The sequence below is a fragment of the Psammomys obesus genome, unplaced genomic scaffold, assembly GCF_907164565.1.
Source record: "Psammomys obesus unplaced genomic scaffold, mPsaObe1.curated_primary_1811, whole genome shotgun sequence".
Taxonomy (NCBI): domain Eukaryota; kingdom Metazoa; phylum Chordata; class Mammalia; order Rodentia; family Muridae; genus Psammomys; species Psammomys obesus.
Genome location: NW_026585686.1, coordinates 4,122,386 through 4,146,089, shown reverse-complemented (window position 1 = coordinate 4,146,089; position 23,704 = coordinate 4,122,386). Strand labels below are relative to the sequence as shown.

At 39.0% G+C, this 23,704-nt stretch overlaps 1 protein-coding gene across 2 annotated transcripts in view; it reads right to left on the bottom strand.

Annotated features, from left to right (window-relative positions):
• Bnc2 (basonuclin 2) overlaps positions 1-23,704 on the bottom strand; it is a 268,581-nt gene that overhangs the window by 87,700 nt on the left and 157,177 nt on the right. For both annotated transcript variants that reach the window (XM_055629465.1, XM_055629471.1), the window contains one exon: positions 19,883-20,118. In XM_055629465.1, coding sequence (XP_055485440.1) covers positions 19,883-20,118 — 236 coding nt within the window. The remainder of the gene's footprint in view (positions 1-19,882; positions 20,119-23,704) is intronic.

Here is a 23,704-nt window from a genome sequence, read left to right as displayed (position 1 = left end):
TATGTTACAGTAACACTTGAATTCCTAAATTTATCTTGTGTTACTTTTATAAACAAAATATAAAAAACACAAACTTTAAAGTAAGTTTTATATATTTTAATATTCTCAGGTTTTCTCAAACTCTACAATCTTTATTAAGGAAGGCAGGTTAGTAAAATCTGTATGAATATAAAACAAATTACTAACTGCAGAATAAAATATTCTCTATATATTTAGATCTGAACTTTTGAGTATAATATTCATAAATGAGTCCCAAAGCCTCTAGGAAACAAAAGTGGGCATTCTTACATCAATTTCCTACAAGCCACTTACAACTGATTCATTGAAAATCTCTGAGCCCATGTTCTTTGATCTCATCCTTAAATGTAAGGTTTTAAAAGGGTCATTGCAAAAGTCAACTATCTGTACCCATGTACCACTAAAGGGAATTCATGATGTATGCCTCCTATAGCAAAATTCTCCTTTGTGGTGTTTCTAACTGATTATGATTCTCGTCCCTAGGTTTTCTGCCACTATAAATATTAAATTCTTCTCTCTATTGCTATAGTTTGGAACAAAAGTAGTAGAACTCACTGTATTTTCTCTACAGTTTCTTATTCACCAGCATTACTAAACACTGTGAAAGTCAATGAGGAGCCTGCTGTTTCCTTGATCTAGAAGGTGAGATAGTGATCAAGATGATCTTTTACAGAAAAGCATCATATTGTGCTAACAAATCTATCAAATGCAGAAAAAGCATTTCCTATATAGGAGTGAAAACCCAGGGCAGGAGAAACGTCTGTGTTCACTTTGCTTATTCACTCACACGGGCATTTTAAATGGATGAAGGAAATCTACTGTGTGGATGTTGTGCCGCCATCCACACTTACGTTGTAAACCATGTGGCTGCAACTGATAGAGTCTGTGAATTTGACAGGAGATATGAATTCACTAACGGCAGCCTGTTGCACTCACATGAGGTGGAACAGCAAGCCAGGACATGAGAAGGCACAGGAAAGGGGCAAGAGTTGGACAGGTGTCCCGCAGAAGCAGCTCTGTGGTGAGGCTGACAGTGTCTGATAATTACGGATATTGTTGCACTTGCCAAGAGACATGTTTGGCAATAAGCAGGGTGGGGGCGGGGCCAGGCCTATTACAAAACATGCCACCCACCTCCCATTGGCACTATCAGTTTCATATGCTCTATTAAAGATAATCAAGGGTACCCAGCCTCCCCTGAGATCAAGACAAACAGTGATTATGAATATAATAACAGTTTTTAAAATTACCTAAATGTTTTAAAGGGAGCCTTTATTTCTGACAAAATCAAACACCTGCAAGCAGAATGGGAAAAAAAACAAAAACAAACTAAGAGACCACAGTAGCCTCATTTCCAAAGGCTACTCCACAGATACTTAAGCCAAATACCCTAGTGGCTGTGGGGACTAGGACATCTCTCCTGTGGGGTACGCTAAGGACTCTTTTATGCACATGTGCAAAGTCAAGAAACTGGCACCAGGGGAGTAGAGCAGATTTCTTTCTGGGGCTGTGTCTTGCGAGTGGGGGCAGGGATATTCTTTAAATTATTCTTTTAAACAAAAGCTGCCTAGAGACATCGGTTTCTGAAGCTAAGTTGTTAGCGTACAAATGTAATTGCCTTTTATATGAGCATAACTTCAGAGAGTTAGCTGTAGGTTCCATTTCAGTGGAAAAAAAATAATAAAAAAGAAGCTACAAAATAATTATAAACATATGGTGCAAACTCCACTCTGGTTTGTTTTTTTTTTATGACAGTAAATATTATTTACATTAAGATCTGGTCAGAATGAATACTCTAAGGGTTATATGCAAAATATGTCCAATTTCCTTCCTAACCATGCATATCAGCCTTCTTAAAACCCAGCTCTATTAATCTATCTAAAGATCTTATATGCTGTCCTCCTCACACACAGAAAATTGTACTTTTAACCTGAATTTTTACTTCAAATGTAAACTAATGTCATCCATAAGCTACCGTAGCTATATACTTCCTCTGTTCTTAAATAAAAGGAAATCCCAAGAAGAACATCTAGGTGTCTGGAAGGATGGCTGAGCATGAGAGTGGTGTAAGAGCACTTGCTGTGCAGACACAGGCCCCAAGTCTCAAAATCCAGCACCACAGAGACTCAAGCAGAATACGCGTGTGCGTGTGTGCGCGTGCGTGTGTGTGTGTGTGTGTGGGTGTGTGTGTGTGTGTGTGGGTGGGTGTGTGTGTGCGTGCGCGCACCCACACACACCTAAAACCCACCTGTTAGCTGCATGGAATTCTTTAACTTAGTTCTATTTCAGTTGCTAATCTATGTGCACACTTTTAACACAGTCTCTTAAAACTATCTAAATTGTTTATCCTTGCTATTAAAAGTTGCATTTGGGGATATTAACTATAAAATCTATTAAGTGAGGCATCAAAATAAACATCTTTTAATGGTCAATGGCAAGGCACATAACAGCCAAGAAGCATAGAAACAGAAACCATAGTTAAAAGCCGAGTAGAGTGGTACATGCAGATGTGAGATGGTCCCTAGTTCAAGGCTAGCCTGGACCATAGAGTGAGGCTCTGCCATAAAAAATACACAAATAAAAATCAGACTAAAATTTAAAAAATCTGAAGTATTTCTCTCTCCTTTCAATGAAAGATTCTGAATTTAATTTCCATCCAAGGCCTTATATTAATAAATACCAAAATTTATAGGGCCAGGTGGTGTTTAATAATTGGAAGTAAAAAATAAAGTCCACACAGACATAAAGCTTCTCTCTATCGTAGGCCCTGACCACAGCCCCCTGTCCCTCTTCTGCCACTAATGAGAAATGGCTTGCTGCATGGTCTACCAGGGCTGGCTCATTCTAGCCATGATAAATACCTATGGTATGTTCATCCAGAGACATCATTAAAATTTTAATTAATAAACTTACAGTAACTTAAAGCCAGGGTGCAGATACGTAAGAGTGTTTACCTCCAGTTATCTAACAGTGTGCTACAATTATCTGTTCTACTGAGGTTGCTGACTTCTGTTTAAGTTTAGTTTGCTGGAAATACTTTTATAGAAGCATACATAAACCTGGATTGGAGTGTCCTAGCATTCGGTGGGTCTAAGCAGAAGGGTCGTTAGTTTAAGGCCATCTTTGCCTACTTAGTGAGGTTGGGGCCAATGTGAGCTACAGGTGAACCTGTCTCAAACAAACAACAAAACATCTAAGGGAAGCTTTTGTTCCAACTCCACAGCGTCTCAGAGTGAAGGGCTGAGTCAATTGAACATATTCACCCTAATTAGCAAATGACTTGCAAGCCAGATCCCTTTCTCATTTAGAAGGCTGCTAGAAAGCATTTAGCCAACGTAATTTATCAATACAGGTTTCTTCTGAGTAACAAATGGCTGTCTTGTTGTGAATCATAGACTTGACTTGAAAATGCGTACCCATTTAAATTGTATAATCCCACCTGTCCCCATCTGAAAACAGAAAGATAATTTTGCTATGACGGATTTAAAAATAACTATATAGTCTATTTGGATCACTTACTTTTATGAAGTCTTATAAAACATAACATGGATGTGATTTTGGAATATGAAAAACATTCGATATGACAAACGAAGTATCTGGTTTGCATCTTGTATAGAAACACCCTGTACAGGCTTCGGAAATAAACATCACAAGTAAGTCTCAGGTACATAGGTTTTTTATTTCTGTATATGCCTAGATTATTCTGTTTTATAACCAATTAGTAAATCGTAACCATCTCAAATCTTTGTGTGTGTGTGTGTGTGTATATATATATATATATATATATATATATATATGTATATATCTATCTGTGGTGAAAAGAAATAAAACTAAGCATCAAAGAGTAAAACATTTCTGAACGAAAGCCAGTGGGGTAAAGGCAGTTCCCAGGGAATCAAGTGTAAATAAAATGTAGAGATAAATTACTTCTGGTTAAACACACAGCACAGCTGTAGAGATGACAATCAGAGTGAACGATTAATCATCTGAGTACCTACATATATGTGCATGTATGTATGTGTGTATATGTTTATACAAATAATATATAATACATGTAATATGCAATATCCATATTCTCATTTTTTCAATTCCTAGTTATAAACTTAAACACTTGTGTTTTAACATTGCTACGTGTAAATCATGTACAAAAAAGAAATACATGAAATTAACTAGGTAGCCATTCAGAAATCTTATGAATGCCAACAAGGAGAAAAAAAGGCAGGGTAAATATTACAGAGTCAAACATATATTTTTTTATAGGTCTTCTGATAGCAGCTGGCAAATTTTTATAGATGTGAATTTTATTAATGAGAAACAGTCTAAAAATCAACTTTTAAGGCAACCATTCTTATTAGCAGTAATATAGGAGGTTTCAATGTAACTATAAAAAATAAGTCAGACTTCTAAAATATGTTTTTTAAACATTCAAGCCTGCTTAACACAGGCAGACTTTGTGACCATCAGATGAATCAATAACTGCGTAAGTGCTTCCAAACAAAACTCAGGGAACAAAGTGCTGTTATTCAAGCAGAGCCTTTACTCAATGCGAATGTGTGCTATCAGAGGACCCTCATTTGGGCGCTCCCCATGAAGCACCATTACCAGGTGTAAGTGTCTGTCCTCGATCTACGTTGTTGAAACTGACCATGGAGGGAGAATCCATCAGTAGCAATGCAGGAATGAAACACGTAACCGCAACCATTGTGCCTGACTGATCTGTTCGTACTGTATCACATGGCTTTCAATCATGAGGCGCCAAGAGGACATCATTTCTAAGCATCTGCCAACGGTTCTCTTCCTTATTCACATTTTGTTTCCTTCATTCTTTCCTGCTTAAGACATCATACTATAAAACAAAAATTTATTTTGTCATTTGCTATACACAGCATTTTCTGAAGCCTATCATTTATTTAAATGATAAAGTACACATTTTCCTTCCAGAAGCAAATCTACACAAGCTGTTTTTTGCCAAGTATCTTTATTTTCTTTTGTAGGTAAGGTCATATAGTTAAAAAGTTTTCTCCATTTATGAATAAGTGGGGCAAAAAAGCTGTGATCAAACTAATTTCCTAGTCACATAGTAGGACAATAGCATTTACATATTTCCATAGTAAGTTACACATGTTTTCTTCTGAAAACACAAACAATTTGCAGGTGCTTAAACCTTCTACTGCAAAGCAACTGTTGTAGAAAGCCATTAAAGTGAAACTTGGAAAGTAAAATGATTTTCTGTCTGTCTTTGACTTTGGTCAAAACTGACAAACTTCCAAATGTTAAGAAAATACTCTCAGAATCATAGGTTGTTTTGTGGTTCTGAGAGATAAAAATAGGAAATGCAAACTTTGGAACTCTTTGTGTTTTAAACTGCCCAAGTGTTATTAGAAGGTGAACTAAAAGATTTATTGCAATTTGATCATCATTATAAGGCTGATGACATAAAGAAAATACTAATAGGGGGTGACATATGTCTATAATCCCAGCACTGGGGAAGGAGGATGACTATGAGTTGGAGGCTAGCCTGGGCTAGGAAGCAGGTTTTAAGAGAGAGTGATGGACACTGGAATAAAGACATGAATTCTAAGTAAATTAGAAAAAAATATTGAAGATTCCTCCTTATTTGACTGTTTCCGGTATAACGTTGGGCCCTTTTGTGAAGTTTGCACAGATGCCCAAGTTCACTGAAAACACAGTTAAGCTACAGTCTCTGCTGTCTCTGCTCAGCCTTGAAGCCTGGAATCTGACTGTGAGTAAGCTGCATCTTTCATCAACTGCACCCTTGCCACCGCTCCTAATGTCAGCATTATTTCTACTTCAAATACAGTGACAGCTTCCAAACAGGGCATCGTGCACAGGGTTAGTTCCTCATAGGTGTAATTGCCAATAAGCTTTAGGATGACCACTTACAGTCCTAGCCCCAAACCATTCATGTCCCCCATCCTCACGTCTACATCCCAGGACCCGCCCTCCCAATTTGTGATTTGACTTGCACTGACCAATAGGGAGTCAGTAACTAGGAAGAAAACAGACACTTCAGAAGGCACTCACACTTCAGCTTTCCCTCTCCTGCTGGTCTTCAGAACCCAGGAACTATGCGTATATGAACAAACTACCTCCAAACAGTGAGCAGTAAACCAATTACCTCAGCTGCCCTAACCAGCAACTATTAACATCCTGACAGCCAAATATGTAAGTGAGGTCGCCCCAGAACAACCAGCGCTAGTCAACGACCACAGGCTGTAGATGTCCAACTTACCCTTATTAAGGCAGCACTTTCCGGAGAATTTGCATGGAACTGTACATGACTATCATGCTCACCTGAAAGCATCAACTTTTACTGAAGCAAGCTCTAACGTGATAGCACTAATGCTGGCACCTGCTTTCAGTCCTACTTCTAACCCTTCCTTACAGCTTTCAACAGACCTTTCTGTATTTTTTTATAATGGGACAATATTCAATAACCAGCTATCTATAACTCCCATGTGTATTTTCTTGCTGTGGAGTTCTGCAAAATCCCTTTCTTCAGTCCTTCAGATCACTAGTAAGCTGAGCTATTTAGTGTGTATGTCTAGCCTTTGGTTCTATATTCATTTATTTTCTCTTCATTTCATAAAGATAAAATACAAAACCTATCTCCCCTATCAGTCTTGCATTTAAGCCCTGTCACATTAAGTAAAGCTCTATTTTGAGGCCATGAACACTGCTCAGAAGTCTAAGTCAAACTAAACTCTACTTTTAAAAAAAAAATTTTTTTTTAAAAACCTAATCAAATATTTGTATTTTCACAAATACATTTGGTAAATAAAAAAAAATGTTTGGTAAACATTTTCTAAGTCAGATTTTAATTTCTTCTCTAAGTCAGATTTTAATTTCTTCTCTAAACCAAATTTGAATTAAAAATTAAAAGTTTAGTTTTCTAGCCCTCAAGGTCATTACTACTAAACCAAGGTAATTACTCCTACTTAGTATAACAGCTTTAACAAAACAAAATATATAAATGTATAAATATATAGTTTTATTAATGTATTAGGAGCACCCAAATTTACTAATTTATATCACACTCATAAGCCCTATAAAATCAAGAACCATGTTAGACTTTATAGAATTTTTTCCTAAGTAGAAAAATATTCCTTAAACATAATTAGAGGTTTTAGATTATATCTAATTACTTAGGTTTTCAAATACTTTGGACAGGAGGAGATCTTTATACCACTCATATATTTATTTCACAGAAAGATATTTTTTAGTTTTGTGAATGGCATTCTAAACCACATATATAAACTTTAGTGGTATTAGACACACACTACAAAGGTGCAAAATTATTTAGTATATAAGTATGTTTAATGTCCCTGAAACTCCTCAAAACACTTAAAAAAAAGATATGTTTCTCACAGACCTTCCTCAAAATTCAGATAAGTGAGGGTGATAATAAAAACATACAGATGTTACAGGAGTGAAAGAAGAATGCGGCGAAATGATATACTTAAATGACATACCATGTAAATTCTGCCATCCTGACTTTCGAGAAGCATTTATGGGAATGTACACTTGTCTTTCAAAAATAGATATAATTTGGTAATCATAACAAAACCACAAATCAGACTAAAATAATGGCAGCCTGACTTAATGACAAGATATGTTTGACCATGGTATAGGCAAATCTTGTGAAATTTAAACTATCAGACACTCCTTAGGTCTGGGAGACGACAACTTATCCTGTGGATGCTGTTCCAGCTTTCACTGCAATAGCCTCTGGTAAATAAATCATAAATGAAAACCCCTCTCTATAGTAATCTTTGACAATATCCCCTTTTGAGAGGTGTTCTCTCCAGCACACCCATTTCAGAGTCCAGACACTCTTTTATATGGGACTACAGTACACTAACGCTTCCTTCATCTGGTGCCTTGAAAATCATGCCTCAAGTTTTACTGTACATCTTTGATAATTCTGATACTCCAGGCATCAAAGTTATCCCAAAACGTGAACCTTAGAAAGTATAAGTTTCTCTATCAACAGCCTGGATCCAGGTGTAAGGTAGAACAGGGAAAGGGGCAGGCAGGGCAGACTTAAAGTTTCTTAAGTGCTACTTAAAGTTTCTTCTTACAGTCCTCCCAGTCCCCCCGAATGTGAGAACCCCCTCTTTAGGAAGCTCATCCTGGCACCAGCCTGGCACTTTCCCAGCTATATGCACATATACTTCCCCACCAAAGAAGCTTCAGATGAACTAAAATTCTACACAGTGAGCAAATGAAACTAACAGAGTACGCACTACTTCTAAAGTTTATGTTTTTATATAAATAAATATACACTGTAATTTGATGTAAAACATGTACATTCTCATTGGTTCAATTATTCCCCACGCGGCACTGGCAACAGCAATTTCACAGCAATCACCTCGTTCTAAATGAATGACTTCTAGAGGGGACTCTACCCATGGTCCTCACTGCGCTCAGATGGACCACCATTGCGTTCTTACTCTAAAGGAAACTTTAAAAAATATGTTCATTAACTTGTTAAATCATTGTAGGTTAAAGAATAGGCAGGAAAGAGAGCCTTGCTATTAACTTCTATAATTTAATATATAGGTAGAGGTTTCCATAACACACAGAAAATCTAAATAAAATAAAAGAATATAAATATTATAATTAAAAAAGTAGGGGTGGGGCTTAAAAGGAGGGGTGACTTTTGTCTGTCAATCCTTCAGTGACAGAGTTTATACTAACAATATAACAAAGGGATCTGAGGAAAGCTTTTTTCTTTTAAGCAGTAACTTCTCAAGAAAGTTGGAAATAAGTCCAAAGAGTCCACTTACATATAGCTGGCTACTGTCCTAGCTATAGATCTGGCTTATATATTCATTACAAATGCAGCTAATGACTTCTGCTCTCCTCTGCTTGTCACCCTCCACCACTGTGGCCACTTAGCATCTGTTGGATGAATCCATTTTCCTCAGTCTTACAAATAAGAAGCAAAAGTCAAAAAGGAAAAAACAAAAATAAAAAAAAACAAATGAAAATGAAGTTTTAAAAAGGGATCAAAAAGTGTCAAAATTTAAAAATTATACTCTAAATAAACATAATATTAAATTATACATTTTAAAATTGGCAAAAAGCGTCAAATAGTTCATTTTATTTCTAATATGTCTCTTACTTTTCTGGATTTACTTCCAATGTTTTAATAATGTTTATAAATTTTCTTTATTAAAATTTAATACCAGAGTAAGGGATGTTTTATTTCTGTCATTCTTTAACCATGTTACTATTTTTATTTTGCAATTAAATGATATAACCAAGGTGTCCTAGTAAGGAGAACAGGGGTTGTCTCTGATATGAACTCAATGGCTGTCTCTTTGATCACCTCCCCCCTGAGGAGAGGCCAGTCTTACCAGGCCACAGAGGACAACAATACAGCCACTCCAGATGAGACCTGATAGGCCAAGGTCAGAGGGAAGGGGAGGAGGACCTCCCCTGGCAGTGGTCTTGGGGAGGGGAATGGGAGAAGAAGGAGCAAGGGTGGAATTGGGAGGGGCAAGGGAGGGGACTACAGCTGGGATAAAAAGTGAAAAAAGTGTAGATAGATAGATAGATAGACAGACAGACAGACAGATATAGATAGATAGATAGATAGATAGATAGATAGATAGATAGATAGATGGGAAAAAAGAAAGATATAACCAAGAATAATGAGAGTGTAATAGAAGAGATGGAGTAAAGCAGATTCTTGTTAATAAATTTTTGCTTCAAAAACATCAGAAATTTACATATAGGAAATTAATGGTCACAGAAACATTTCTGTCTATGAAAAGAAAATAAACCCATTATTTAAATTTTAGATGCTTTAAGTATTTTATTAATCTAGACTCATAAATTTGACATGCTAGTGTTTTCTCATATCATATATAAACATACATTTTACATAACCATCTAGGTCTGTGCATCTAAAACACCAAAACTGAGAGAGGTTCCTACTACCACCAAAATTTCCTAGAACTTCCATGTAGAGCAAGTGTCTCTGAAGTTAAAATAATTTCCATTAACAATTTTTTTTTCCAGCCTTATTTTAGAGGGCTGTTCAAAGGCTACAGGCAGAGCTGATTTAAAAAAAAAATGCAAGCAAAGGGGGATAATGGCCTTGCTTAATTAAAATGTAAACCTCCAGCATCTGAAACTGGTCCTGTGATTTAAAGGAAGGCTTCAGTGAGTCACTCTCTTGACAAGAGCATTCAGACTGTAGAGAAGGCTACAAAAGTGTTAATGACATTTAGCCCCCTAATAAGAGCTGTTCACACTTCATGGTTTTTTCCTTGTTATTGCTCAGGACAGACACTAGCACCTCACTGAACGATCAGTGCTGCAAGGGAAAAAGGCCCCCTGAGACACTCAGACCTGAGGAGAAGCACTAAATCAGGTGATGTTACAGAGATGACATGCCTGATTCTCAAGGGTTCTTATGCACCCTATGGCCATGGATTTGCAGCAGTGAATACACTGCCAGTAAGAGCCCTCCCCAACTCTCAGAAGACAGGGTAGGAAAGTAACACACTTCCTTCAGGTACCCTGAGCCTGGTAACACGTCCTGCCCCGCTTCAGTTAATCTCCATCGATGTGTGGCTGAGTGAATAGCATGCTGACCTTTCCACCTATGAAACCACAATTTGAATCCAGCAGAGAGTCACCAGAGGATCAATGGAAGGAGATACTCATATTTTAAAGTAATAAAGCACCACAAGAAAGGAAAGGGAGGGAAATGTATTTTTTAAGCCACGGTGTTGGCCACACATTCAACTGGCCTCCCTGGCTCTGCGCTTAGAAACTGGAGCCCTGATTCTGAACTGAAAAGCTCCTAGCACTGGCCCTTCAGATCTCAAAACCTGGCACAGGCCCGTGGCTACTGCAAGACAGACATTCCCTCACCTGTCGACGCGTGGGACAGCAATCCCACTGGTGAGAGAATGATGGCTGACTCAATGGAACATACTCAGCATGAACTCAAACTCTGGCAGAGATGATAGCACCAAGACAAGGATTTCTTAATTACTCTTTCAAGAGGAATTTGAACATATCTTATTGTTCATTTAAAACTTCTAACTGCAGCTGTGTATTTAAAAACAAGCAAACAAACGCGGCAACTTAAGGTACTCCTCTGATTCGCCAATTTCGTGTCTTATCAACAAACTACGAATAAACAGATTTAATATGAGCAGGTACTCTGGAGACAAAGCCTCTGGATGTGCCTGTTTCTTTAAACTCTGGGCTACTACGATCAGGAGGCAGCACTGTCCGTGGTCCATGTGCCACTCTAAGGATGAAGAAATGCTGACTGTCAACAGGGCCTTCCTTCAGAGCTGTACTGCACGACCATGCAGAACACACCACAGTCTGAATCACTGCATTTGCTTAACACTAATTTTAACACAAAACAAAAATCCACAGTAGGGAAAGTGTACTGAAATAAAAATAGAAAACCACATTGCTCGTGCTAACTAGAAAGCTGCCCCTGACACTGTTATTATGGCTTTGTTAGAGAAAAATCACATAAGGATAAAGAAGCACAGAAAGAGCCTCTTGCTCTCAGAGTCCGAAACGCATTTTTCTGGGCTCTCTACATAAGAATCACCCAGGAGACAGGATGGTGAATTCCGGATGGAAAATGCCTTCTGAGCAATACCTCATTCTCTTGAGAGTTTTCTGCACCCTCTTTCGGTGCAGTTGTACAAGAAGATCCACTGCTGTGCTGTAGCTGAAGTCCCCTTAAGCTGGGGAAGAGAAAGTGCCAGGAGGGAGGGTAGACCATTGCCACCAAAAAGTAGAAACACTTCCTAGATGATAACAGGACCACAAAGGTAAGGTAATTATTGTTAAAGTCCCAGGGTATAAAAAAAAAAAATGCTGGATCAGTGAACCATTAGAATCACTTTCCTTAGAAACAGGTAGTTGGTAAAGAAAAAAAAAAAAAAAAGACAAAGACAGAGGAGAGAGAAAGCAAAGAGGTAGTTAGTGATATGGAAGCATCCGACAACTCAAAATCCACACCCACAGACCCCACACTCAGAGATGGCAGCCAAGTGAAATCAGTTTCCCCCAAAACTTATTCAGTATGTAGCTTTCTTCTTGTAAGGAAAAAGCTTGCCCTATCCTTTCTATGGACTAACGTCATACTTCTTTTTTCCTGCGAACGGCCTATGTCGACAAGCCTTCACAGTCATTCCATTTGGCAGGGGTCACTCTGACGCTACCAGCAAACATGTTGGCACACACTGTGTTTTCTAATCAGAGCACTACAGATGCCAATGTCATACAAGACTCAAACAAACGTCCCTTTACTTATGTTGTCTCATCTGTATGGCCTTAGTAAAGGCTTCCAGAAGCCTGCACACATCCTTACCTCATTTCTACCTCTCACAGCCTTCACAATTTCACACACCAGTATTTGAGAGGTTAGGCAGGCAAAACAAAACAAGACAAGACAAAACAAAACAAAAAAAATAGATAGGGCCCGGCCTTTAAAACTTCCTCATGACTCACTGCTAGTCATAGCACCTACTCCTTCTGACAAATTGAGGAAAATACCAGAAAAGAATGCCGTGGCTCAAATAAAATGTATGGCAAAGTAATAAAACCATGAAATGTGTGTTGCTCTAGAAACCTATGGTGTGGAGACAGGGACTAAAGGCTGAGGTACTTAAGGAATTACATGTACTGAGCTTCCCTATCAATTTAGAAGGTTACATCTCTTCATTCTGAAAATTCTTCTAAGTAGGTATCACCAATAAAATGAGACATGCGGACATGTCATTTTGGTATAGTAGGAAAGCTAATTGGTGGTTGACTTGAGGTTTAACCCCCAAGTTCAGGAACCATCCATTTTAAATTCAATTAAGAACTTACAGGAGTGCTGCTACTGAGATAATAAAGTTTAATCAATGCCATCTAAAAGAGAATGCAGGCTGTCATTTGGTGGTGGTGGTGTGTGTCTTTAATCCCAGCACTTGGGAGGCATAGGGAGGCAGATCTGAGTTGAAGGCCAGCTCAGTCCACAGGTCTCAATAAACACCAACAACAATAACAACAAAAAGAATATGTCTTCAAGTTAACCTGAACTGGTTAACTTGCCAAGGAAGAGAGGACTTGCTTCTCCTGGTGAATGCAGAAGGCTCTATGCTCCTTACACACACAGTCCTAGTTCTGAAGCCGTTTTCTTCCACCTTGGAATTTGGCAAACTATTTGGTTCTATCTCACAAGGGTAAAAGGAAGAGTATTTTCATGTAGCTCTGAGCACAAAACATCAAGCTGAATCTCTATGTCTAAGGATTTTGTTTTCATTGCCATGCGAATAGTCAGAGCTCTGCCAAGGGATTCAAAATTCCTGTACTCAACTTCCAGCTCAGAGTCTGCCTGAGGTCTTTAGCCATGGCAACTTTAAAACTAGGGATAATAGTCTCCCAAACTATCTCTTTTAATAAGGAGGCTATGAGGATTGCCATGATAATGTTTGCAATGGCCCAGGCACTGTGAAAAACAAACAATTCTAACATAAGACACTGCCCCAAACTGTCCTAGCTAGAAACAGAGGGATGGCTGGATACACATGTAACTTTCTTATGAGTTATGGTGATTATCCTGTCTTTACCTGGGATCAGATTATGCTCCTTTTAAGTCATTTGCACATTCTCTTAGGTTTCATCAAATAACTTCCTTTCCATCATTCACTCATGGTTGCCTTGCTCATTTTTGGTGGGCTTTTGGAAAGACCTGTCCTGGTGGACTCAGTACATAGCAAACAACTGATTTAAAATGTTAATCAAATGAACTATACTAGGTACTTTCTTCTTTATACCTCTGGAATCCCTGAAAGTTTATGAGGCTAGCTAATACTCTAGATTTTAAAATCTGCCTATTTTATTTTCAGTGCTGGGAACTGAACTTGTGGCCTTGTACATGCTAGGTAAGTGCTCTATCATTGAGCTACACCCTTCCCTGTAACTTTTATTCCATGTAAAAGCCTAATCTAATAATTTTTAACAAGTTTCATTTATTCTGCACCAGGGACTCAGAAAGCTACTGGAAGAGTTGATGAAATAGAGAGATAAAAAGGTGATAAAAATAGTACCTTATAGACTAAATAATTTCTTTAAAAAGGCAGACATGTGAACACACAAAATGTAATAGTTATTAATAAAGTGTCCATGGGCTAGCTAAGGAATGAGATATTTAAATATAATTTAATTATATTACAGCATGTATAGGTGAAGAAACTGATATTGGCATGTGATATCTCTCTTAAGTAACAGCTGTCAAAGGCAAAACCAAGATTTATACCAAGTCTGTCCAACTGCAGAGTACAGTGTCTCTCAATGTTCTTTTGTGCCCTCATTACATTCCAGAATGTTCAAATGCCAATGCAGTTTGTGTGTTTGGTTGTATACATGTGACTTCTTTACAATGGAAGAGTAGCCATCTTTGTGTCTAATGGGTTGAAAAAATGTTCTGCTCTAAGGGGCATAGTGAAATACAGAATTCCAGAATTCAGCAGGCAGTGGTGGTGCATGCCTTTAATCCCAGCACTCAAGAGGCAGAGACAGGCAGATCTCCGAGTTCAAGGCCAGCCTGGTCTACAGAACAAGTTCCAGGACAGCCTGGACTACAGAGAAAAACTCTGTTAAAAAAAAAAAAAGAGAGAAAGAAAAAAAATATTCCACAACTGTGGTATGAGTTTGAAGGAAATAGTCTTGAGATAAAAATAACAACAGAAAAGGAAGGGCTCCACTGTTTTAGCTAGTACCTATGAAAAACTGGATTTCATCTTATAAATTAATATGAGCAGGTAGGCAATAGTCTATAATAGTTCATCATCTTTTCACCATCATGTTAAGCTATCATTGGCTGGATTTAGTAGCCCTTTATGTACACTGTCTTACTTTTTTTTTTTTTCACAACAAAGCTGTGAGGTGCTATTATCATGCTGTTTTACATTGAGAGACATATTAAACAAAGGCACAGGCCGAATCTCATACTTCTGATAAGACTTTAAGCCAGGAATCCAAACCATGAATCTGCCTTCCCACCCAGGACACTGGGAAATGGCCAAGTGGGCTGAGACAGAACAAGAGGTATGTGGTTCTTATCTTCAGGAAGCCTACCCTACATTATTATGCCAATCTGAAGTTGCTGTGATCATAGAAAAGTCATATAACCCCCATAGACTTCAATGCACCAAATGTTAATGTACTGAAAGTAACTACAAGAGGGGGTGGCTGGGGATTCGTAGAACAAACATGTAAATTTACTTCTTACAGGGTCATATAAATATAAGTGTTTGTTTAATATTGACATTTTTTACCACAGAGATAACCACAGAATGTTTCCTTTGCTTAGGCCTCTGGCTAGGCGGCCTGGAAGCCTTTGCTTACTACCTTCCAGTGGTGCAGCTGTAGCTGGTGCTGCCAGCTCCTAGGATGTAGGAAGAAAGGCTAAGGGTCCTTTGTCCAACTGAACTGGCTGGACACTGCAAGAGTGCTGAGGTCAAATATCATGCTATCCTGAGTTTAAGGGTATTTCCTTGTAACTGATATGCAGCAAGTGAATTTGTAGTACTTTATAGCAAGGGCAGGAGAGACATTTTAACAACTGTCTTGAAACAGTGTCTTTTAAGGGACTGTCCTTAATCTGTGGTATCAGTTTGAAGGAAACAGTCTTGAGATAAAAATAACAACAGAAAAGTAAGGGCTCCCATTGTTTCAGCTAGCACCTGTGAACAACTGGATTTCATTTTACTTCTATAGAAGAAGAAATTACCCCCACACAGAGAACAGTAGGGCTTTACAGGCAGAAGAAACCCTTCCTACTTAGAACTCAAGCTGAGGAAGAAGTAGGTGTGTTCAGGAACCGAATTTTTTGGATGAACTTGACAAAAAGTTAGGAATTAGCAGGCTTGGGGAAAGCTATTTACCTACTTTTTCAGGTTCCTTCCTTCCAAAGCCCTCAGAGGTTTTATTATGGTAATGATATCATGAAATGCTCAGGGGAGGATCCAGCAAGTGGTGCTTCCCACATCCAAAGCTAGAGTTCTCAGAATGCTCTTAAGCCTTGGAGAAATGCTAGAAGTATGTGGCTTGCTCCATTAAGGCCCAGGTGACTTGAAATTCGCATTGCTACTACTCTGCTGACACTGCCAATTGTTCACAAAGTCTGAACTGCTTCTTGGAGTTCTGGGAGGACTTGCTTACAAGTGGGGAGTTTTCCAAAGACAGGATGGTACATGCGCCCAGACAAGTTAGCTACACGTTCAAGCTAAAGGGAGACTCTGTGAAAATGTTATTTTTAAATGACTAAATTCAACAATGGTAAGTCGAAGACAGAAAGGAAATGAGGACAGGATGAGAGGGCAGGCCACTCTTTTTATTAGTTGTCAATAAACGTGTCTGTAGAGGATGACTTTGTAGCAGAAAAATAAACGTTCCTTTGTATTTATATTTTAGCATTTAAGTGAATACTTCCACTTCACTTTTCTGGAACATGCTCCCTCCTTTCTGAATGAAGACTTTAGCAACTACACAGGAGAACACAGGGGTTTTCACCTCTAGGAAATGGCTCACACTCTCTTACGTGGTTGTGGTCCAATTTGTGCTTTCCATTTTACACTCAACTGGCTGGGTTACAGTGCTCATAGATGTCACCTGAGTGAAAGGCTTCATGATAGAAATTCCAAGCTTCTCAATGTCTGTGTGGCATCCCTGTTATCTTCCTTTTTCTTTGAGTGTCATACAAAAATGATAGCTTTCATTTGAGTTTTGAATGACCTGCTCTTCTCCCTCAACCACACACTCCCAGATTAAAAAACCAAACCAAACCAAACCAAAACAACAACAGAAAAACAGATGACATACTCTCTTCCACTTTCAAAACTCTTGTTAAAGGTAGAAGTAGCTGGGTATAAACAAAGAATGTAGGTTTGGGCCCAGAAAGACTTAGATTAATATCCTGGCTTGACCAGTTCAACTTACTGTACATCTTCATTTGCCCAGTAACACAATCTATAGCCAACTGCTAACCAAGTCAATATACGGGAAGACTAACAGCCACCCTAACTTGCCTTGATAATTACTCTCCTTTAACTGACATAATATTCAATATACTGTTGTTGAGAGCAATAATGCTAAAATTGATGCCTTGAGGGCTACAAGACAATTGAGTTTTAGCCAGATAAAATGACTTGAACACTAATGGTGCATTATAGGGTTCCCCAGCTCTCAGATGAACATTTTATAGTCTACCTGTACAAAAATGTTACATATAATTATATTCAAAGCCATTTGTGCATACCTTATCATTACCACACATAATTCTAAAGGATGGCCAGTAATCAAGAACCACCGTTAGAGAAAAAGGGGTGTTTTTTTTTACAGCCCTTTCGTCTTTTATGAAATGAATGTTTTCTCAGTTAGCACTTTTTTAAAATGTTTTTGTGCCCTGCCACCTTCTGATTTTATTCTAACCTCAGAACTGTTTTACACAGAACAAGTATATGATAAATGCTAAACGACAGAAAGTGCCATTTAAAGAAAATCAATATTACATCGATTCTATCAATAAAAGACAACAGAAACTAAGCTGAGAGTTCCTCTAATATGCAAAATCTATAATTTTTCCTGAAAACATCAATTTTAGACTCTTAAGAAATGCTGTGTAAAAATTTGAGATTTGTCAAAATTTGTATTAATGAAAATCAATTGTAATATATTAAGATTGGCAATATTCTTACATGCAGCATTCCCTTCCTAATAAGGCACTTTTTACATACTGGCTTGAGGCTTCATGAACTTTTCCTTTGATGCTTCTCTTGCACCTATCTCTCATGCAAGATGAAATCTACAGTCTATTTGAAAGAAGCATATTTTCTATACTGTGAAGACATAATGAAATGTTGAAAAAGCAATACCTAAATAATTATTTTATATTCTTACAAAAGGTCTGGTCAAATTGGAATGGTAGAAAATAGCAGTGTTACAAGGTTTTTCTAGTCAACTAAAACTGTGATAGGAGTTCCTACAGGAACAGCAGAAGACATCACTGATGCTAGGATGGCACACCAGTACAGTTAGGCACATACATATTTGTTTGCCCAGGAAGACACAACACACATGCTACCATTATCTCAGGCGAAAAAACAGTCACGGCGCCGAAATGCAGTATTGATGGCAGCACCAAGCACCACCGGGGAGACAGTGAAGATGCTATCTGATAGGTTTTGAATAAAGGAAACCTTAGCTAAGCTAACCACTCCAGGCAGACATCTGTAAGAGGTTTTTCCTTGTAGGGGGAAAAAAAATATCCAAAAAAGATGTCACCAATCGTGTAGCAACTACTCCAAGGTCTCAGAGCTAGTATAAACAGAGATGGTGAAAGTGGCTCCATGCTGTCTTTGTCCTGGATCTTCATCCTGGATCACGCATCCTTTTATATTCCCTGGCTCTTGGGACTATCTGCCCACTTACCTCTCTGAAATCATCTTATCCTGGGGCATATGAGAGAATACGTAAATAGCATACTTTTTAAAACTGTGGTGGTCTAAATGAGAGTGCTCCCTACAGGTTCATATATTTACATCCTTGGTGCCCAGTTGGTGGTGGTGTTAGGGGAGGTTTAGCAAGTGAGTCCTTACTGAAGAAAGTCTGTCACTGGAGGTAGGCTTCAGGAGTTTAAAAGACTCTTGCTATTTCCAGTTGTGCTCTCTGCTTCATGTTTGTGATTAAGATGTGACCATCCAGCTTCAGTTCCTTTTGCCATGTGTGCTACCCGCTGTCTCTGCGTTTAAAGATGCTAACCCTCTGGAACTATAAACCAAGATAAAGTCTTCTGTAAGTTGCCTTGGTCATGGGGTTTTACCAAGAAAAAAGCAAGAAATCTAAACAGAAAATGGCATATGTAATTATGGTCACCCTCCATCCATCTTCTGAGGACCATCTTCTGAGCTTCTGTGCTTTCCAAGCTGAGGCACTCACTAAACTAAGAAATTATCTTAGTATAGAAGCAGGCAGGTTATTCTACTTCTCTTTCTACTTTTATTTACTATCCTCTGCTGTTCTGTCCTCACTGATATCTAGAGGAACCTTGTAGAAGAATGGCATGAATGTGTATGTTCTCATCCCAGATTAAAACATGGGGAGACTGGAAGATCTCCACTCATTACAGACACAGAATATTTGATATGTGTATTCAGCAGTTGAAGACTTGCATATTACATGCGATGACTCAGATCATAAATATCAGTTTTATCTATAGTACTTGACAGGGCTGGCACAGCCATGCATATTTTTTCTTTCCAAGTGGTCAGTTCTGAAAATATCTCCATAGGAAACTTCATGAAACACTTGAGAGTCTACCTTTCCCAACTGACAGTTCCTTCAACATAAGTTAGTCTTCCATCATCCAGACTTTGGATCCTGAGGTCTTTCAACATGCTGTCCTCAATAGTTAACCCTCAAGGGTTACGGGAAGACAGATAGAAATGTCAGAGGCAAAATGACTTTTGGCATAGCACCAAAAAGGTAATGAGAGATGGGGTACTGATGGTAGGGCACAGGGTATGGGCTTCCCAGATAAATCTGAAAGCCCTGATTTACAGAGGGAAGTAAGAGCCCATTTTGGAGGGGAAGAGTTGAACTCAAAGGTAAAGCAACACTGCTTAACAGGCTACTGTCCTCTTCAACTACACACTAAGGTCTGAGAGGAGCCTACAGACCTGAATCTCCTCCTTCCTACTCCCTGACTAGAGCCATGAGAGGAAGAAGAAACCCAGGTGTAGCCGGAGCTCTCATTCAGCCCACCAGGAGTTGGCCCAGATCCAGCACTCCAGTCCTCCCCTACCTGAAGGATGTATCCTCGGACGTAGTCCCGCAGGGTCCAGCCCAGGCCATGCAGTATGTGCAGCACTTCCTCCTGTTTCAGGACACTGAAGAGCCGGTCCAGCAGTATCTTTAGCCGCACAGGCACCGCCTGCGTCCCATACAGCATCAGGCTGCTGATGTCAAACACCACATTGGACTGCACAATCTCCACTTGAGTGGGGTGGTACAGGTGCTGTGTGCTGAGTTTATCCAAGGCTGTGGTAATCCCGCCGATGTCCCGGGGATGGGGATGAAGAGATAGAAAGGACAAAACAAAACAAAAACAATTAGGAACATTATTGGACATTACCCAGGCTTCATTTTGTCAGACAGCTCATAATCACAGATATTTAAGCAAGAGTCCTTGCTTCCTGTTTTACCCCCTTTTTGATTTGGTATTTATAAATTATAGACAACATCAGGCAAAACATTTGACTTACAGAAAGAAAGTCACTGAGGATTTTTATTTTTTTTGCATGACTATGGCTTTTTCTAAAATCACAACTAGTTAATTTGCTAATTAAACTAGCTCAAGTTTTCAAGGAGCTTCCTACTCTCCTACATAAGCCCAGAAACTCACATTCACGCTGTCAAGACAGGCTCTACCATTAACCACCTGCTCAAGTAATAGTCACTCCCTAAACAAGGTATGGTAGCACATACTTATATTGGTACAGGTGAGGCGAGGTGCACTAGGCCAGCGTGGACTACGTACTGAGACCCTCTTTGAAACAGAAAGAGACTCAGCTCCGCTAACTCCTCTTACAATCCCTAACTGCTTTAGAGAAGGGGAAGCCTATGGTCGAAGTTGCAGGGTTAAGGGCCTCACTCAAACCTGGCAGGTGAAGCCTGTACTTGTAACCGTAGTGCTCAGGGGACTGACAAAAGGCGTGAGAATTCAAGCACGGCCTGGGCTACACAGGAAAGCCATCCAGGAAAACTACAGAAATCTCAGAAGAGCCACACTCAGAAAGAATAAGAAAAGTTGGCACTTGTGTGGAAGGCAAGAAAGTACAACTCAAATTAGCTGAGGGTGATTTTCTGAAGCTTTCCTTCTTCAAATTTTGCTCATGCTTGACCCTGGAAAAGTTTGGTCTTCACCAACTTAATGTCTGGAACTTACTACGTTACTTTTGTTAAGAGTTCTTACAAGGGTGTCAGATGAAAACAACCAATGAGGACTACAACTGGGAGTTTCTGTGATTTCAGCTAATGGAATTACCTCATGGGGAAGGCTGAGGATGGCCATTCTAAGAGTAAATGCTTTTGGAATCGCACATTTCAGTAACTGTGCTATCCCCTCAACTCTGTGGAAAGACATCTCTCCCCTAAAGTTAAAGTCTTAAGATAAGGTCGTAAGTTTTACTTCCCATCTCTGTGTGAATTACTGGGAACCCTACTGCTTAGACCATAAGCATGTGGCCCCTGCTTCTCCACTGTGAGTGATGAAGAGACACTTGTCTCAGACAAAGGGCTCTGGTAGACACAGCAAGATTCAAGGAGATGGCTCCTGAGAGGCACCTACAACTCCTCAAGAGGACACCAAAGGAATTGCAATTAATTATCAGAATTACACACACATGCCCAAGAGGGTAAAAATGCAAACACTGTAAGCCAGAGAGATGGTCATCTAGCCTCACGAGTCAGGCAAATAGATATCAGACAATTCTCTGCCTTAAGTTGTAGCTACAGCTGAGAATACACAAACTTCCTGCAGATTCTAAGCTACTGAATGGCCGTGTCAAATGCTTTCTCCTGAACACTTACCCCACAGCAGTACTGCCTACAGCCCAAACACAAGCTTAGCAACCCTAATTTAAACATACCAGCACTTCTGCATAATAATGGAGAGATTCAAAAGAGCATACACATGGAGGTTTTTTTTTTTTTTAAGTATTTCTAATGTATTTTTTAGGGCTCCTCCTCCACTCTCATTTCTTTCTGACTTGAAGCCACTAGAGAGTTCATGTACTCTTGATAAATTGCTTTCTTACATCCACAGTGTAAAGGCCCTTATCATTTACCCGCTGGCTTCATTCAACACATTTACTCCCAGGAATACTTTGTCAAAGAGTTCGGGTTTCCCCATACTTCATTTCTTGCAGCTGATTTGTCTGATCTCTCCTGTTCTGGTGGTTAAGTCAACTTTGAATAAATAGCTTTAAAAATTAATTTAACGTTTGGGAAAGATAAGGGATTCACAAGCCTGCAGATTGAAGTCTTCTCTCACTCCACAGGGCATTTAGGCTGCAAAAGGCAGGAGAGGGGTGTTACTATCTTGTTCTTCAAGTAAAGCTTGACTATACAGCCCTGTGATAAGTGGCTGATCTGCTTGGAGCCTCGTGTTAGACTCAGAGAAATCTGCTCCTCTTCCACTTCCCTTTCATCAACCCTGCCGAACCCCCATCAAACAGCCTGTTTGCGCTCTGACCACAACAAATGAGAAACTGAAAGGATCACAGAGAAAGAATATGACACCAAATCCTGAATTTTATGCACGGTTTGGCACGTTGTATCTTTGCAAAGTGAATGCAGACGTGTGATCACATGTGTTCAGTAGCTGAAGGGAAAGTGGTTGCCCATCTTCCAAGTCATTAAGAAGCTAACAGGCTGGTAGTTTCAAAGAGAAAGAGGCTTAATGGGACTTATTTTCAGATAACTTTACCAGCACAAACAAAATATATAAGACAAAAATATGCCCTCTAAATACGCTTTGTAACCAGACAGTAAGATATAAGGATATTTCCTGATCTTTATTTAGCTTTTATATTTAATTTTTTTGTGGGTATGCACAGGTACCACAGTGTCCATGTAAGCTGTCAGAGAATGATTTGTGAGAGTTTTCTTCTACCATGTGAGCTCAGGAGACTGAACTCAGTTCTTCTTCAGTCCTGGCAGCCAGCACCTTTACCTACCAGCCATCTCATCAGTTTATGATCACTTCTTATAAACATGTCATATATAAAGCAGTAGAAATAGTGTGATAAAGCAGTATTATAGCAGGGGTCAACAACTTATTCTACAAGGTCCTGATATTTAGTAACAATCTTGTAAGGTACAATTTTTCTTTCATAATCACTCACTTATGCATTACAACATGAAATGAGCTATATATTTGTAAGGCTAAAGTGTATATGTGTGTGTGTCCCAGTAAACTTTATACAGATAAGTATAGGAGCAGCTTTAGACCCTAGTGCAAAAGATGTTTGGTTACTAAGTCAGTAGCCCAACTAGTCAGTAGCTCAATAGTCTGGGCGATGAACCACAGACGAGGGTATGAAAATAAACAACATGACTTGTAGATATGGTGCAGATCAAAGACTATCAGTGTGTTAAGGTTCTACACTACATCAGAAAAGGCTGTTTTATAGTTCCAGTTTGTAGGGAGTCACCAAGGCGCTTGTTTTGAGACCATATTTAACTATGTAACCTTGGCTGCCTTGGAACCTTCTGTGTGGACCAAGCTGGCCTGTAACTCTGAGGTCTGCCTGCATCTGACTCCTGAATTCTAGTATAAAGTTGTGTGTAACCACTTACAGGCAAGTCGCCAAATTTTGACAATAGTCAGAGAAACGAAAATGAAGAAGTTAAAGTTTTAAGTGACATAAAATATGTAAACCTGAAGGTAGACTCTGCTGGATCTCAAGATCTCCCAGGCTATGGAGGACTCGGGTCTAACTCCTGTGTGGTGAGAAGCATGAGTTAGGTCACTGAGAAAAAGCCAGACTGTCCTATTCCTGACCACAACAATGGTTCAATGATGGATCACAAGATCAATTTCAGAACTTTAGTTACAAATAGT